This window comes from Salmo salar, chromosome 10, assembly GCF_965601325.2.
Source record: "Salmo salar chromosome 10, fSalSal1, whole genome shotgun sequence".
Classification (NCBI taxonomy): Eukaryota; Metazoa; Chordata; class Actinopteri; order Salmoniformes; family Salmonidae; genus Salmo; species Salmo salar.
This window is the reverse complement of record NC_138300.1, coordinates 20045023-20059857: the sequence shown is the minus strand read 5'-3', so window position 1 is coordinate 20059857 and position 14835 is coordinate 20045023. Positions and strand designations below refer to the sequence as shown.

Sequence of the window (14835 nt, the reverse complement as noted above, 5' to 3'; positions counted from 1 at the left end):
AGCTTGGACAGCACATCTGGAAACCCCTGTCTGCCATGAAATGTCTGCCTGGGAGAGACCTTGCCGATGCAGTATAACTAACTTGTGTCTTGTTGCTGTGCTCAGTCTTGCCATGGTGTATGACTTTTGACAGTAAACTGTCTTCAGCAACCTCACCTTGTTAGTGGAGTTTGGCTGTTCCTCACCCAGTTATATTCCTCCTACACAGCTGTTTCTGTTTCAGTTAATGATTGTGTTTCAACCTACATATTGAATTGATGATCATTAGCACCTGTTTGGTATAATTGTTTAATCATACAGCTGACTATATGCCTCCTGTCACAATGGGTGGCTTGTGGATTCCGAAGAGTCAGGCGCAGGAGACAGAAAGATTCCGTTAATGAATTTAATAAAAATATCCACACGGAAAATATGCAAAGTATGGAGTGCAAGGTGTGCAAAAGTAACGCACCACCCTTAAAAGAACGTAACCAGGGACGCAGCCCAAAAGGAATAGCGTAACTCCACAATATACAGAACCACATGAAACACACCCTGACAAACGAACAATCCCGCACAAACAACAAACCTAACTAACTAGCCTAAATACCCCTCCCCACTAACAACTAACACAAAACAGGTGCGCAACTAACCTAGGCCTAACTAACAGAACGTGAAACATAAATCAATGGCAGCTAGTAGGCCGGCGACGACGACCGCCGAGCGCCGCCCGGGCAAGGAGGGGCGCCACCTTCCGTAGGTGTCGTGACACCTACAAAATCCCAGACTTTGTGCAAGTGTATCTACAAGAATTTATACTGTTTTGAAGGCAAAGGGTGGTCACACCAAATATGGATTTGATTTAGATTTTTCTTCTGTTCACTCACTTTGCATTTAGTTCATTGATAAATATAATCTATTAACATGTCTATTTTTGAAAGCATTCTTACTTTACAGCATTTTTTCACACCTGCCTAAAACTTTTGCACAGTACTGTATATGGGGGATTGGAAATGATGCAGACAATTACATTGTTAGAAGCCACAATCTGTCTGCAATATTAAAGCTGCCCCCTAAAAAGACTACTGAAAAGATGAATTTAAAAAAGATAGAGTGTGTCACTTTGTGTGGAAACAAAGTAATGAGGAGAACACAATGTCCTCGGACTTCAATGGCCACCTTGCTGCGCTGCTCACCAGGAACGACCAGGCGACATCATTTTGTTAACCACACTTCACGAGTCAAACACAATGACCTCATGCTGAAACCATTTGAGCAATATGATGTCCATTCAATCGCACATAATAAAACTCAAACAGGCCTAATGATGGAAAGGCCTTATTAGCTACAGTAGTGGTGCCAAAGTTAATACAGCATTCATTAGAGGTACTGTAGATGGAGGGTTGGAATTAAAATAAAATACATGGTCTGAGAGGGGCTGTCAGGAGGAATGTAACATAAACCCTGGAGAAGTAGTTTAAGTTGACCCTCTTGAGTTCTAAAGGAGATGTACAGAGAGATGAGGCAGCTTTGTTGTGGTAGCGCTGCTCTTATTACTTCCTGGTGCAGTTAAATGAAAATTAAATCACAGCCAGACAGAGAACGAGTGAACGCGAGATTGACAGAGGGAAAGTAGGTCAAACCCAGCAGAGAGAGAGAGAAAGAGAGAGAGAGAGAGAACGAGAGAGAGGGGTTGAGACAGATACCAGCAGGCTCTAAACTGTCCCCTCTCACTCATACCCATGACCTGACAATCTGGCCTGGACAATTTGAGGCCGGGAATGCGAGTCCCCATCCGAGCGGCAGAGACCCACTGTGGCGATAACAGTCACACACATCTGGGTTTGATTAATCTGGCCTGGTCGGGACCAGGGAGGAACAACCTTTTGGCTTGATTAATCTGGCCTGGTCGGGACCAGGAAGGAACAACCGCTGGTCCAGATGTGTCCATCTGGAACTCTGAATCACTCTGGGCCACATCCACAACCCCCCACTAACTAACAAACTAAACCCTCCATACATCCTGCTCTTCTACCAGTCAACTCTGCATTAAAAACAAATGTAAATCATAATACTCACACTAATGTTGGACTCATATGGTCCAATCCTTTATGCCCGTCATGCTTTCATTTGGTATTGATTTAATCATACATCGGAACAATTTCAGTAAAACTAAGTTGTGGAAGTGAGCGAGGAGCATGAACAGGACCTTTATGGAGAGCTATAGGGAAGTTGTTCATGCAGAAGGTATGAGATGACATGGAAGGGAGCCATTTAAAGAAAGAGAAAGAAAAAGAGAGAAGAGAGCCGGCGATTGAGCTGCCATTCCTTTGATCAGCAGTGAGACCCTCAAAGTGAGGAGGCGTCTGGGCGCTCCCATGGCCAAACCTTTCAGAAGCAGCGCTAGACAACTGCTTGAGGCTCTAGCCAAGTTCAGCAGAGCCCTGTCTATGTGTGCATACGACTGAAGGAAAACACACCGTAGGTCGGCCGCCAAGCTAGGCCAAACAAAAGACTGGAGGGCTCCGAGCGCTCACTCTTTTAATGGACTCAATAACAATCGCCTTGCCAGGGTGTCTATGTCTCAGCGCCACAAGACCCGACTTACTCAGAACCAGACAGACAGGCCAAGCAGTGTGTGTGTGTGTGTGAATGTTGACCATGATCAGGGAATATGAACAATCCAGGGCCAGAAGAGTTAGAAATGGGAATGGGGTATAAGGAACTGAGGTACTGGGCCGAAGTCGACAACATTCGGAAGCAATTTGGTCTAATTACAGTTCAAATTGCTCTATAGATCCAAACTATTCACCGGATCCCTCCCTCCTCTCCTGTATCCTGCCTTTCACCACCATCTGTCTCCTTTCCAGGTATTTTCAGTTTCCTCCACATGCTCCCAACGACAAAGCACAGACCACTAGAAATCAAATTCTTGGGCTTTCAAAACTCAGCAAAGGCTACCTAATAAGTTAAGACAGCCTCCTCATAGGAATGCATTGCATATCTGTTACATTAGAAGCAAGGCAAAAGTACATCTGCCAAGATGTGCTGGCTAAGTGTAACCCATCCCAGAGTTGGGTTAATGAGGTCACATTATGGACTCTCACCTATATAAGATCTGTCCAGCCCATCAGATCAGCATCTGTAACTGGGTCAAACGTGATCTTTCCCTATTCCCCTTTTCCTGCCTGAGAGAAAGCCTCTGATGAGAGGAGATGGGAATGGGACAATTGGCAGGTGAGAAAAGGGATGCTAATCCAGTCTGGAATGCCGGCCAAGTTGTTTGGGAAACGCTCCCGACGTCAAGCTGCACAATCACAGGGAAGAGGGAAGGAACGCCGACATGCCTTCTTATGTCAACGGTTAGTGGAAAACAAGGGAAAGCGGGAGAAAATCAGCCAATTCCAAAGCGATACGTAGATTTTACGGAATATTCAGAGGTGGAAAACTTCCGTGGGAATTAACGGGAATATAGGGGAATTAACAGGAATATATGGGAATTAACGGAAATATATTAATACCATTGAAATGTAGATGTTTTTTGCATTGGATATATTTACCATATCATATGGAGACAGAAACATAAACCTTTTACCTTATCATAAGTAGACATAATTGCAAATGATTAAATCCTTCCAATATATATTTTTTAATAAAATTGTTACGAATTGAACTTTAATTAAATTAGTTGACTCTTCACATGGGATGATTTCACAGAACAACAAAAGAAAGGGAATATTGAATGATCCCCAATGATCCATCGCATCTCCCCCCAAAAATGTCAACATACATCTGTAAAATGATAGTCTAGAAACTAAAGCTTTGGTTGTCTCCTCAAAGGCTTCCATTCTCCCTGGACCTCCTCAATGTCCACCTCTTGAACATCAGACTGAGGCCTCATCTTTACTATCACTTTCCAACCTTGTTGAGGATGGCTCGTTGTCAGGCTCAAAAAGCCTCAAATTTGCCCGGATTGCCACCAATTTTTCAACTCTTGTATTGGTCAGCCTGTTGCGTGCTTTGATGTGTGTTCCCAAACAAAGACCAGTTGCGCTCTGAGGCGGCTGATGTTGGTGGAATTTGGAGGATGATGGAAGCAACAAGGGAAAAAGCCTAAGATCCACAAAGTCCCTTCCACCAGGTGGCTGATGAGATATGTTGGCACGATTGCCATTTTGCATGTCCATCCCAAAGCCCTTGCTTGGAAGTGTACTTCGCCAGACTGCCAAGAACCTTGCCCTCATCCAGGCCAAGGTGGCGAGACACGGTAGTGATGACACCATAGGCCTTGTTGATCTCTGCACCAGACAGGATGCTCTTGCCAGCATACTTTGGGTCCAACATGTACGCTGCGGCATGTATGGGCTTCAGGCAGAAGTCTTCACACTTTTTGATGTATTTCAGAACTGCAGTTTCCTTTGCATGGAGCAACAGTGAAGTGGGCAGGGCAGTACAGATTTCTTCTCTTACATCTGCAAGCAGAGTCTGAACATCAGACAGGATGGCATTGTCTCCCTCAATCCGTGCAATGGCTACTGCTATAGGTTTCAGGTTGCTTACCACTCTCTCCCAAAATTCATCATCCAGCAGACTGTGACATGGCCATTTCTTGGAGAGACTCATTCCCCTCCAGGAGACTGTCAAATATGATGACAACACCACCCCAACGGGTGTTGCTGGGCAGCTTCAATGTGGTGCTCTTATTCTTCTCACTTTGCTTGGTGAGGTAGATTGATGACCCTTCACATACCTAACCATTTCATTGGCTCTCTTGTACAGTGTATCCATTGTTTTCAGTGCCATGATGTCCTTGAGGAGCAGATTCAATGCATGCGCAGCACAGCCAATGGGTGTGATGTGAGGGTAGGACTCCTCCACTTTAGACCAAGCAGCCTTCATGTTCACAGCATTGTCTGTCTTGTAGAATACTGGTTGAGGGGAGGAGATGATGTAGTTAATTATTCCTTGCCCACGAACATTCAACCACCCATCAGAGATGATTGCAATACAGACTGCTATCTCTATGATTTGCTTGACCTTCACTTGAACTCTGTTGAACTCTGCATCCAGCAAATGAGTAGATAAAACATGTCTGGTTGCAGGGGTGTATGCTGGGCAAAGAACATTCAGAAATCTCTTCCAATACACATTGCCTGTGAGCATCAGATGTGAACCAGTTGCATACACAGCTCGAGCAAGACATTCATCAACATTTCTCTGACTATGTTCCTCCATTGAGTCAAAAACACTTCTGATTCCAGGACCATGAGCTGTTGCTATCGATAAGGTGTCTGATTTGACCTCGAATAGAAGTATACAGACTTTTGTCAGAGGTTGCTTGTTGTGAGTGCTGAGTGAACTTTATGCACTTGGCCAGATGATTCTGCATCTTTGTTGCATTCTTCACATATGATTTGGCACAGTATTTGCAAATGTACACAGCTTTTCCTTCTACGTTAGCTGCAGTGAAATGTCTCCACACATCAGATAGTTCCCGTGGCATTTTCCTATAAAGATTAGAAAAAAATTAGTAAAAAACAACAAATACAATTCCATGTACAAATAAATAGTTAAGAGGTTAGATTAAACAACTCCATTGTGAGATAAATGTTTTAAAATGAAAAATGTATGGAAACAAGTGAATTAACACTCCTCAGTTAGCAGGCTCAAGCAAGCTAAACCCCACATGGTAGCAAAAACTAACTAGCAGAAATTGTCAACAAGTTAGAAATGATTTAAACACACTTTGCTGTAGGCTACTATTTACTAGTTAACAAAAATGTATGTATGTCATATACAATATATTCACCCCACCCAGTATTGTAATCCAAACTTACCAGAAAACATGTAGTCCTTGGCTCAGACTGTAGTAGTGTGGGCTCAATAGCATCTCATTAGTGTGCAAGATCTTGAGAATCAGCTGTACATGTGATGGAAGAATGCACTGTGCATGGAGAGGGTTGCAATTCCAATGAATTGGGGATAGTTTAACCAAAATACCTAGAATTGCCTTCTGTATCCCACAAAAAAAGGTTCACTATTATAAGCTAACTTTTTTTATGAATTTAAGCAAAAGACCCCAAATTCCAGGGCTTAACTTCCCATGGAAAGTTTCAGACCTTTTGCAACCCTAATGGGGATATTATTAAACTCAATGAAACATGTTGTGATTACATGGGAAGGCAGTCATTCATGCCGGTCTGGAAAAGAGGTCAGGCTCCTCAGTGAGTGAAGGAGGAAACGTAAGACACTCACGGCTGCTTCAGTTTCCTGACCTGGAGGCCCTTAGACTCATACAGCTGAGAGATTTACAACTCGCCGAAACAGGACGGACCGTGTCTACGCCTCATCATCTCTTTATCTCACAGCCAAGACGGGAGCTTTTCCACCTATCCCAAGCATGTGTTTGTGCGTGTGTGTGTGTGCGCACACGTTAACTTTATGTGCGTGTGTGTGTATGTTTGTGCATACATCTGACTGCATGTGTGTCCGCGTAAGCTCGCGTGCATCGGTGTGTATGTGTGTATCTAGCTACACTCCTCAAATGTATGTACACTAGGTGTGTTATTCTCATTTTGGCACAAACTGTGCTGTTTCTGTTTCTGTTGTCAACAGCATTATCAACAGCCCTTAAATCTACTTTCCCTTCAGCTTAATGGCTCTAAGAGGCTGAACCCTTCCTCAGGACACTCACCCAGACGTGAGGATACGCTAGAATGCTTCTCTGTGTAACCCCTGCTTTGAGACTGTGGGAGATTGTGGGAGACACAGGGGAAAGTGAGGGAGATAAGCTCAAACGCAGGATAACAATCTTGGCACCAGAAAGCTTTGTTGCCTGACTGGTAAGTTAATAGATAGCATTCTTTGAGGCAGAAACCACCACTGTGGCTAATTATGCAGAACACACATGACTGTGGAAACTCAAGTGAACACACAGGGCTACAGTACAGACACAGGACAGTTCTTGCTCACCCATTAAAAGTGTGTTTTACGGTCTGTTCTCACTAATTTCAATCATTTTCTTTGCACAGATACATTTTATTCCCATCTCAAGTCCATTCTAACAATAGTTTCTACTCTAATTCAGAACAAATTGACTTACGGTAGCCTGAATTCCAGTGTATTTCTGCTGTAGTCATCTTGTCACAGTCTGGCTTGTGGCATGTGGCATTACTGATTGCAGAAACAGTCAGGCACCCAGGCTAAAAGTAGACATACTACTAAAGAAGCTTCCTTATCTACTACTGTACTAAATCGCGTAACATTAGTAGGACATTTCTGGACTCCATTGGTACATTGAGAGGACTCTCGCTTCTCGGACCTCAACTGATTTTCCATCAGACAAGATCAAAGGCTACCCTTCACTGTTCCTCTTAGGTCCACTCACAAATGTATTTATGAGGTCCTTTTCTGATTTGTTTATGGGAGAAGTACCAAAATGTAGTGCCACTATGAAAAGCAGATGCAAAAAGCCAGAGTGTTTTTTTTTACATTTCCAATGACACACAAAACATAACATGGCGATGTCATTAAAACAACATAAAAGGCATAACATGGCGATGTCATTAAAACAACATAAAAGGCATAACATGGCGATGTCATTAAAACAACATAAAAGGCGTAACATGGCGATGTCATTAAAACAACATAAAAGGCGTAACATGGCGATGTCATTAAAACAACATAAAAGGCATAACATGGCGATAAGATGGAGTTACTGTACTGTACTCATTACAGAGTTACAGGTCTCTCTTTTTGGCAGCATGTCCCATTCTATGAGGTCTCTATGGAGCAGAAAAATGACACTCTTCTCTCCCGAGGACACACCCTTCCCTTCCACTGGGGGAGCCTTTGCCAGATTACATGAGGACAGAAATAGCAACACTTCCCCCTTTCCATCCCCTCGTCATCGTCCTGAGCTCTCTCCCAGCTCTCTCCCAGCTCTCTCACTTTGTTTGGGCTGGGTTGGGTTGGACTGACTGTGTGGGCCCATAAGAGTAATACTGTTCACTGTTGGACCTGAGCCTGGTTAATGGGCCGAGATACACTGGACATGTGAGCAGAACAACTCCCCATTGCCGCATTCATACAGCTGCTTCGTAATGAGAGGGCTTGGTGCTCCAGGCTGCAGAATGGACAGCTGCAGGCTGGAGGAGGCTGGGGATGGTGGGAAACTCAGCTGATTAGAGAGGGGCCCGAGTGGCTGTCACGTGTCCACTGTAATTCATGCTCAACCAGCATGTCAGTGACACACACACACACACACACACACACACACACACACACACCACACACACACACACACACACACACACACACACACTCCTCTGCGCCTAACCCTGACAGAGAAACCAATTAGACCAGCAGCTTTCCCTGTGACTCATAGACAGTAGGTCGACAGGAAAACACCCACACCTACTGTAACTGTAATGTACTGTCAAAGCACCTCCGGGCTTGGTTTTACCGTAACACCTCTTCAAAAACCACTAATTGCAACCTTGGAGAGTCAAAGATTTATCTAGCTGGACGTCTTCACAGGACAGGGTAGTAAAATCTCTGGTAATAATGACATGTCAATTCTCACTGAGTTAAGGAAGCCCTGGGCTTATGTGAGAATTAAAGCACATCTCTCTTTAGGTAGATGTGGATGATTGAGGAGGCTATAGAGGGATGGTTTTACAGCCTCTCCCAGACTTCGGCAAGGGCTGACGGAGAGACGGACGCGGGTCATATTTTCAACGGACACAGTGAGGAGGTCAGGTTAGCGCCACACACTTTGAGGCGGTGGGAGGTTTGCTGGAGGGCTGATGGGGTCCGGTGGTCTCCCTTCTCTCAAGACTGTTTTTGTTTGGCCGCGCCTGGCTCTGTGTACACAGCTGGGGAATCCATTTTTACTTTTACCCCCTGCCTCTACCTCCATCCCTCCCTCCTTCCCTCGCTCCACTCCTGGAGGGAGAACCGTATTGTGGAGCGAGAACCGTATTTTTTATTGCCAGATTTCTGCGAGCCCCCCGCCCCCGGTGTTGTGTTTTCCAGGAGAAAGGGGAGGCCAGGGGAGAGGTGGGTTAGGTGAGGGGAAGGGATCGAGTCATTGGGCTGTTGGGTCTAGCTGGAGGCCACACTAGGTCTGTGAACACTATGGGGCAAGTCTGTCGGTACATTTCGGGCTGAAATCCAATTTATTCATTGAAAAACGCAGATCCCTTTCTCTGAGGACCTTTTGACCCATGAATTGGAATTGCAGCTCGCTTCCAGAATTGACTGAATTGAAATGGCATTGATCCAGACCCTACTGAGATACAGCCCCAGAGTGACATAGCCCCTCCTCTTGCCTCTTCCTAACCATTCATCTTAGCTTTAGCCTTCACAGAAGGGAGTCCACTATCCACAAAACTAGACAACCAGATTACAGTCCCTGGTAAAGTCTAGGAGACAGACCCCCACCGTGTCTGTATGTATGTACTTACTGTATGCAGTCACACCACGGTCACACTATGTCTAGACTGATATGAAGTTCATGTATGCAGAGAGATCAAAGCCTCTAAAGTTCCTGGCTCACTATCTTCCACAGCACTGGTAGGTGTGTTGTGATAAAGCGGGGTGTAGTCTGTGTCGCCACATGATTGTGTGGCGTCTCTCAGTCAGAGTTCCAGCCACTGTTGTGATAATGTGTCTTTCTGTTAGAGGTTTTCATCAACTCTTAAAGAACCGATGGAGGTCGATAGGCGGCTTCTTTAGTGTTAAAAAAAACAATGTGTTTCAGTTATAGGCCTACAGCAGTGTTTCCCAACTCCGGTCCTCCAGTACCCCCAACATGCCATATTTTTGTTATTGCCCCTGACAAGCACACCTGAGTTGAATCAGGTGTTTTTGACAGGGCTACAACTAAAATGTGTGCTGTTGGGGGTACTGGAGGACCGGAGTTGGGAAACACTGATCTACACTGGAGTTGCCCATCCCTATACACACATCAAACACTTTGGTTTTGAACAATAAATATCAAGAAACATTCCTCTGTCAACTTCAATTTATCCTCCAAGAGTCGTTGAATAGCTCTACATATCCAGCCTGTGAGCAGACACAGGGTTTATGGGATGAACCAGGGCCCTGTGTTGATAATGTAACCATCTATGAGCAGACCTATGGGTTTATGGGATGAACCAGGGTCCTGTGTCGATAATGTAACCATCTATGAGCAGACCTATGGGTTTATGGGATGAACCAGGGTCCTGTGTTGATAATGTAACCATCTATGAGCAGACCTATGGGTCTATGGGATGAACCAGGGTCCTGTGTCAATAATGTAACCATCTATGAGCAGACCTATGGGTCTATGGGATGAACCAGGGTCCTGTGTCAATAATGTAACCATCTATGAGCAGACCTATGAGTTTACAGTAGGGGTGAAGTGGGAAGACTTACCTCTCTCGCACTGCGGGCCAGTGAAGCCGTAGACACAGGCACATCTGTTGGGCCCAATGCAGCGCCCTCCGTTCTGGCAACCATTCTCACACACAGCTACAGAGAGGAGAGGGGAAGAGGTGTGTTAGGGTTCTGATACAGCTGGACAGAAACACACGATAGGTAGATACTCACGCTGTCCACAGTGGTTGCCGGTGTAGCCCTTCTGACAGGAGCAGGAGTCCTCTTGGCAGCTGCCTCCGTTCATACACCTGACGTTACAGCTCTGCACTGTGGGACACATACACACATACACCTGACGTTACAGCTCTGCACTGTGGGACACACACACACACATACACCTGACGTTACAGCTCTGCACTGTGGGACACATACACACATACACCTGACGTTACAGCTCTGCACTGTGGGACACACACACACACACACATACACCTGACGTTACAGCTCTGCACTGTGGGACACACACACACACATACACCTGACGTTACAGCTCTGCACTGTGGGACACATACACACATACACCTGACGTTACAGCTCTGCACTGTGGGACACACACACACACATACACCTGACGTTACAGCTCTGCACTGTGGGACACATACACACACACACACCTGACGTTACAGCTCTGCACTGTGGGACACATACAGGGGTCAACACACGCAGCCGGGAAAAACTTGCCACTGCTAGCCAAGAACCTCAACTCACACACACACACACACACACACACACACACACACACACACACACACACACACACACACACACACACACACACACACACACACACACACACACACACACACACAAGCAATGACCTCCAAAGGGAACTTCACCCCCCCCCCCCCCCAGGTGCTCGGTTTAACTTGGAACACCGTTACAGTTCAACTCCATATTTGTGTAACAAGGTCTAGTATCAGACCTGTGCCAACGACTAACAGTTAGTCCAATGCCTGGTAGTGACACTTGGGTACTGACTGTCTTTTACATACTGCTACTTGGGCTATGACAGCCTTTCAGTTTAACTCAACTATATCAACACTCACTTTTTACTATTACATTTTTGTAGCGCGCTCGACTGCAACAGAAACGTCTGGGCTGTATTTGTGTAGACCGAATTGTGTTAGTCTATTGTTGAGCACTGTACTGCCACACAAGGCCCAGGCCACACTCCAGCTACAGTTTAATCAAACAGACTGTGGAGGCTAGAAGTTGAGCCAGCTGTGTCCTATAGATGGGAATGTGCTGAGAACTGAAAGCTTCAATCCTGGAGGAGCAGCATTCTTAGAACTCAAAGCAGCAAGCTTTCGACAGACAGACAGACAGACAGACAGACAGACAGACAGACAGACAGACAGACAGACAGACAGACAGACAGACAGACAGACAGACAGAGCCTTTCTGAGACAAATAGACAGACAGAGACACTCAGTCTACAGCCTACAGTAGAGACCAGCCAGCCTACAGCAGAGACCAGCCAGCCTACAGTAGAGACCAGCCAGCCTACAGTAGAGACCAGCCAGCCTACAGCAGAGACCAGCCAGCCTACAGCAGAGACCAGCCAGCCTACAGTAGAGACCAGCCAGCCTACAGCAGAGACCAGCCAGCCTACAGCAGAGACCAGCCAGCCTACAGCAGAGACCAGCCAGCCTACAGTAGAGACCAGCCAGCCTACAGCAGAGACCAGCCAGCCTACAGCAGAGACCAGCCAGCCTACAGCAGAGACCAGTCAGCCTACAGCAGAGACCAGCCAGCCTACAGCAGAGACCAGCCAGCCTACAGCAGAGACCAGTCACCCTACAGCAGAGACCAGCCAGCCTACAGTAGAGACCAGCAAGCCTACAGTAGAGACCAGTCAGCCTACAGCAGAGACCAGCCAGCCTACAGCAGAGACCAGCCAGCCTACAGCAGAGACCAGCCAGCCTACATCAGAGACCAGCCAGCCTACAGCAGAGACCAGCCAGCCTACAGCAGAGACCAGCCAGCCTACAGCAGAGACCAGCCAGCCTACAGCAGAGACCAGCCAGCCTACAGCAGAGACCAGCCAGCCTACAGCAGAGACTAGCCAGCCTACAGCAGAGACCAGCCAGCCTACAGCAGAGACCAGTCAGCCTACAGTAGAGACCAGCCAGCCTACAGCAGAGACCAGCCAGCCTACAGCAGAGACCAGCCAGCCTACAGTAGAGACCAGCCAGCCTGCAGCAGAGACCAGCCAGCCTACAGTAGAGACCAGCCAGCCTACAGCAGAGACCAGCCAGCCTACAGCAGAGACCAGCCAGCCTACAGTAGAGACCAGCCAGCCTGCAGCAGAGACCAGCCAGCCTACAGTAGAGACCAGTCAGCCTACAGTAGAGACCAGCCAGCCTACAGCAGAGACCAGCCAGCCTACAGCAGAGACCAGTCAGCTTACAGCAGAGACCAGCCAGCCTACAGTAGAGACCAGCCAGCCTACAGCAGAGACCAGCCAGCCTACAGCAGAGACCAGCCAGCCTACAGCAGAGACCAGCCCATAGCAGAGTGATAAAATGAGAGGGCTTAGTCAGTCTCCCTAAAAACGTAGAACATTTCATGAGACTACTTCCACAGTAATTGATTCTGGCAGAGGCCTATGTTTCTACTCAGCCTGCGTTGAAGAGTACATGATGCCCATGCAAGCCGTTGATTGGAATTTGGAACACCCTTCTCCCCCTCTCTCTCTCTATCCTGCTGCCATCATTAATTACTGCCATTCATCTCTCTTTCTCTATCCTGCTGCCATCTTTAATTACTGCCATTCATCTCTCTCTCTCTATCCTGCTGCCATCATTAATTACTGCCATTCATCTCTCTTTCTCTATCCTGCTGCCATCATTAATTACTGCCATTCATCTCTCTTTCTCTATCCTGCTGCCATCTTGAATTACTGCCATTCATCTCTCTTTCTCTAGCTTGCTGCCATCTTTAATTACTGTAATTCATCTCTCTTTCTTTACAGGCTGTGATTCATGAGGTGGCGAGGGGATACAGCATGACTGGATTTCCTGGACCTCTTCTTCGCCTATACAGTTTTTCTAGAACTTCCAGTTACTGTAAATGACCCAGTAGTACCATTCTGACTGACTGTACACAGAAAACCTAGCTAACGCCCAGTCTGACTCCAGGCCTGGCTAGCGTCTCGTGCAGACACTTAGTGATGGATTAGCGTGAATACCTTTGGACAAGAGGTTTATGGGTTTGTGTACGGGTCTGCACGGCATGGGGAAGACCGATCTTTTCTCCCCAGACTTAACCTCAGCTCAACTCAGAGCTCCAGGGCAGTGGGCCATATCGTTTAACTCCCACAGCATTCAGGCTAATCTCTCAGGCCAACAGGGAAATGAAACATGAAAAATGACTCTCTTGACTGATTGCAGCGCCGAACCTCGATGCACTGCAAGGGGGAAAACAACTAGCGAGGACACAATTTTAGCATGACGTAATCATGCAAACGTTTCATCTGAGCAGAGTGCAGCTCGGGAGAATTCGTCAATTTTTCAAATGTCTCTCATCCGTTCCAGAAAAAATATTCTAAATAGGTCACAAAGTGAGGGGCGAGGGGGGGGACTGGAAGAACATCAGACATGGCTGTAGACTCAGTTTACAGAACTTTAGTGTTACAGCACGTTTAGGGTTGATGGGGTTCATGTGTTTTCTCTGTAACGGGGGTTGGAGGAAATGGAGGGGGTGGAAGGGGGAATGATCTTACTGGCTAGACCAGCAGCCCCCACCCCCAGATGAGGAGAGATGGTACATTCCTGTGACCGGTGCCTAGAATGCCACACATGCAGGAGGTTGGGGTCCCACAGAACATGAACCACAATGCACCTCTGTGTGGCTGCCCTGTGGGTCGGCCTGCATCCTCCACATCTGTGTGTTTAATTTTTTTTTTTTTTACAGGAGGTAAACTAGTGGTGGTGGGGATGGAACACTGAGGGACTTCATGGCTGTGTTCTGTTCTGTTCTTATACACAGCTCCTGGGATCAGTGACATGTCAACATCATGTTCACTATGGAGATGTCATGCTGTGAAATACACGAGCTGAGATTTTGACGAACCGTGTCTGAAACGATACACAGCATCACGTTTTTCATCGCCATTTCAAATCAATTTGGCTTATGTTATAATGGAGTCTGGTGAGTTTGGCAGAATCGCATTTCCATCTTTCAGTTACGGACTTCAGTAAACACAATTTCATCTGATTAGTAAAGTTACATCAAATAGGGCTGGTTTACCGGATACAGATTAAGCCTAGTCCTGGAATAAAAAGCATGCTCAATGGAGAATCTCCATTGAAAAAACATTTATGCCAGAACTAAAATCTGTGGATTAATCTGTGCTAGGAATCCAGAATAAATTAACTGTGGCAGTGATTAGGATTTCCAAGAATGGAAGCCAAAGCTTTTTTTCTGGGG

The 14835-nt window shown here is 46.4% G+C and overlaps 1 protein-coding gene across 2 annotated transcripts in view; it reads right to left on the bottom strand.

Moving 5' to 3' along the window:
• The window catches only part of LOC106613712 (fibrillin-2), an 89643-nt gene that overhangs the window by 60399 nt on the left and 14409 nt on the right, over nt 1–14835 (bottom strand). For both annotated transcript variants that reach the window (XM_014216250.3, XM_014216249.3), the window contains exons 5-6: nt 10576–10671; nt 10402–10497 (exon numbers count right to left, since the gene is read on the bottom strand). In XM_014216250.3, the coding sequence (XP_014071725.1) occupies nt 10402–10497; nt 10576–10671 (192 nt within the window). The remainder of the gene's footprint in view (nt 1–10401; nt 10498–10575; nt 10672–14835) is intronic.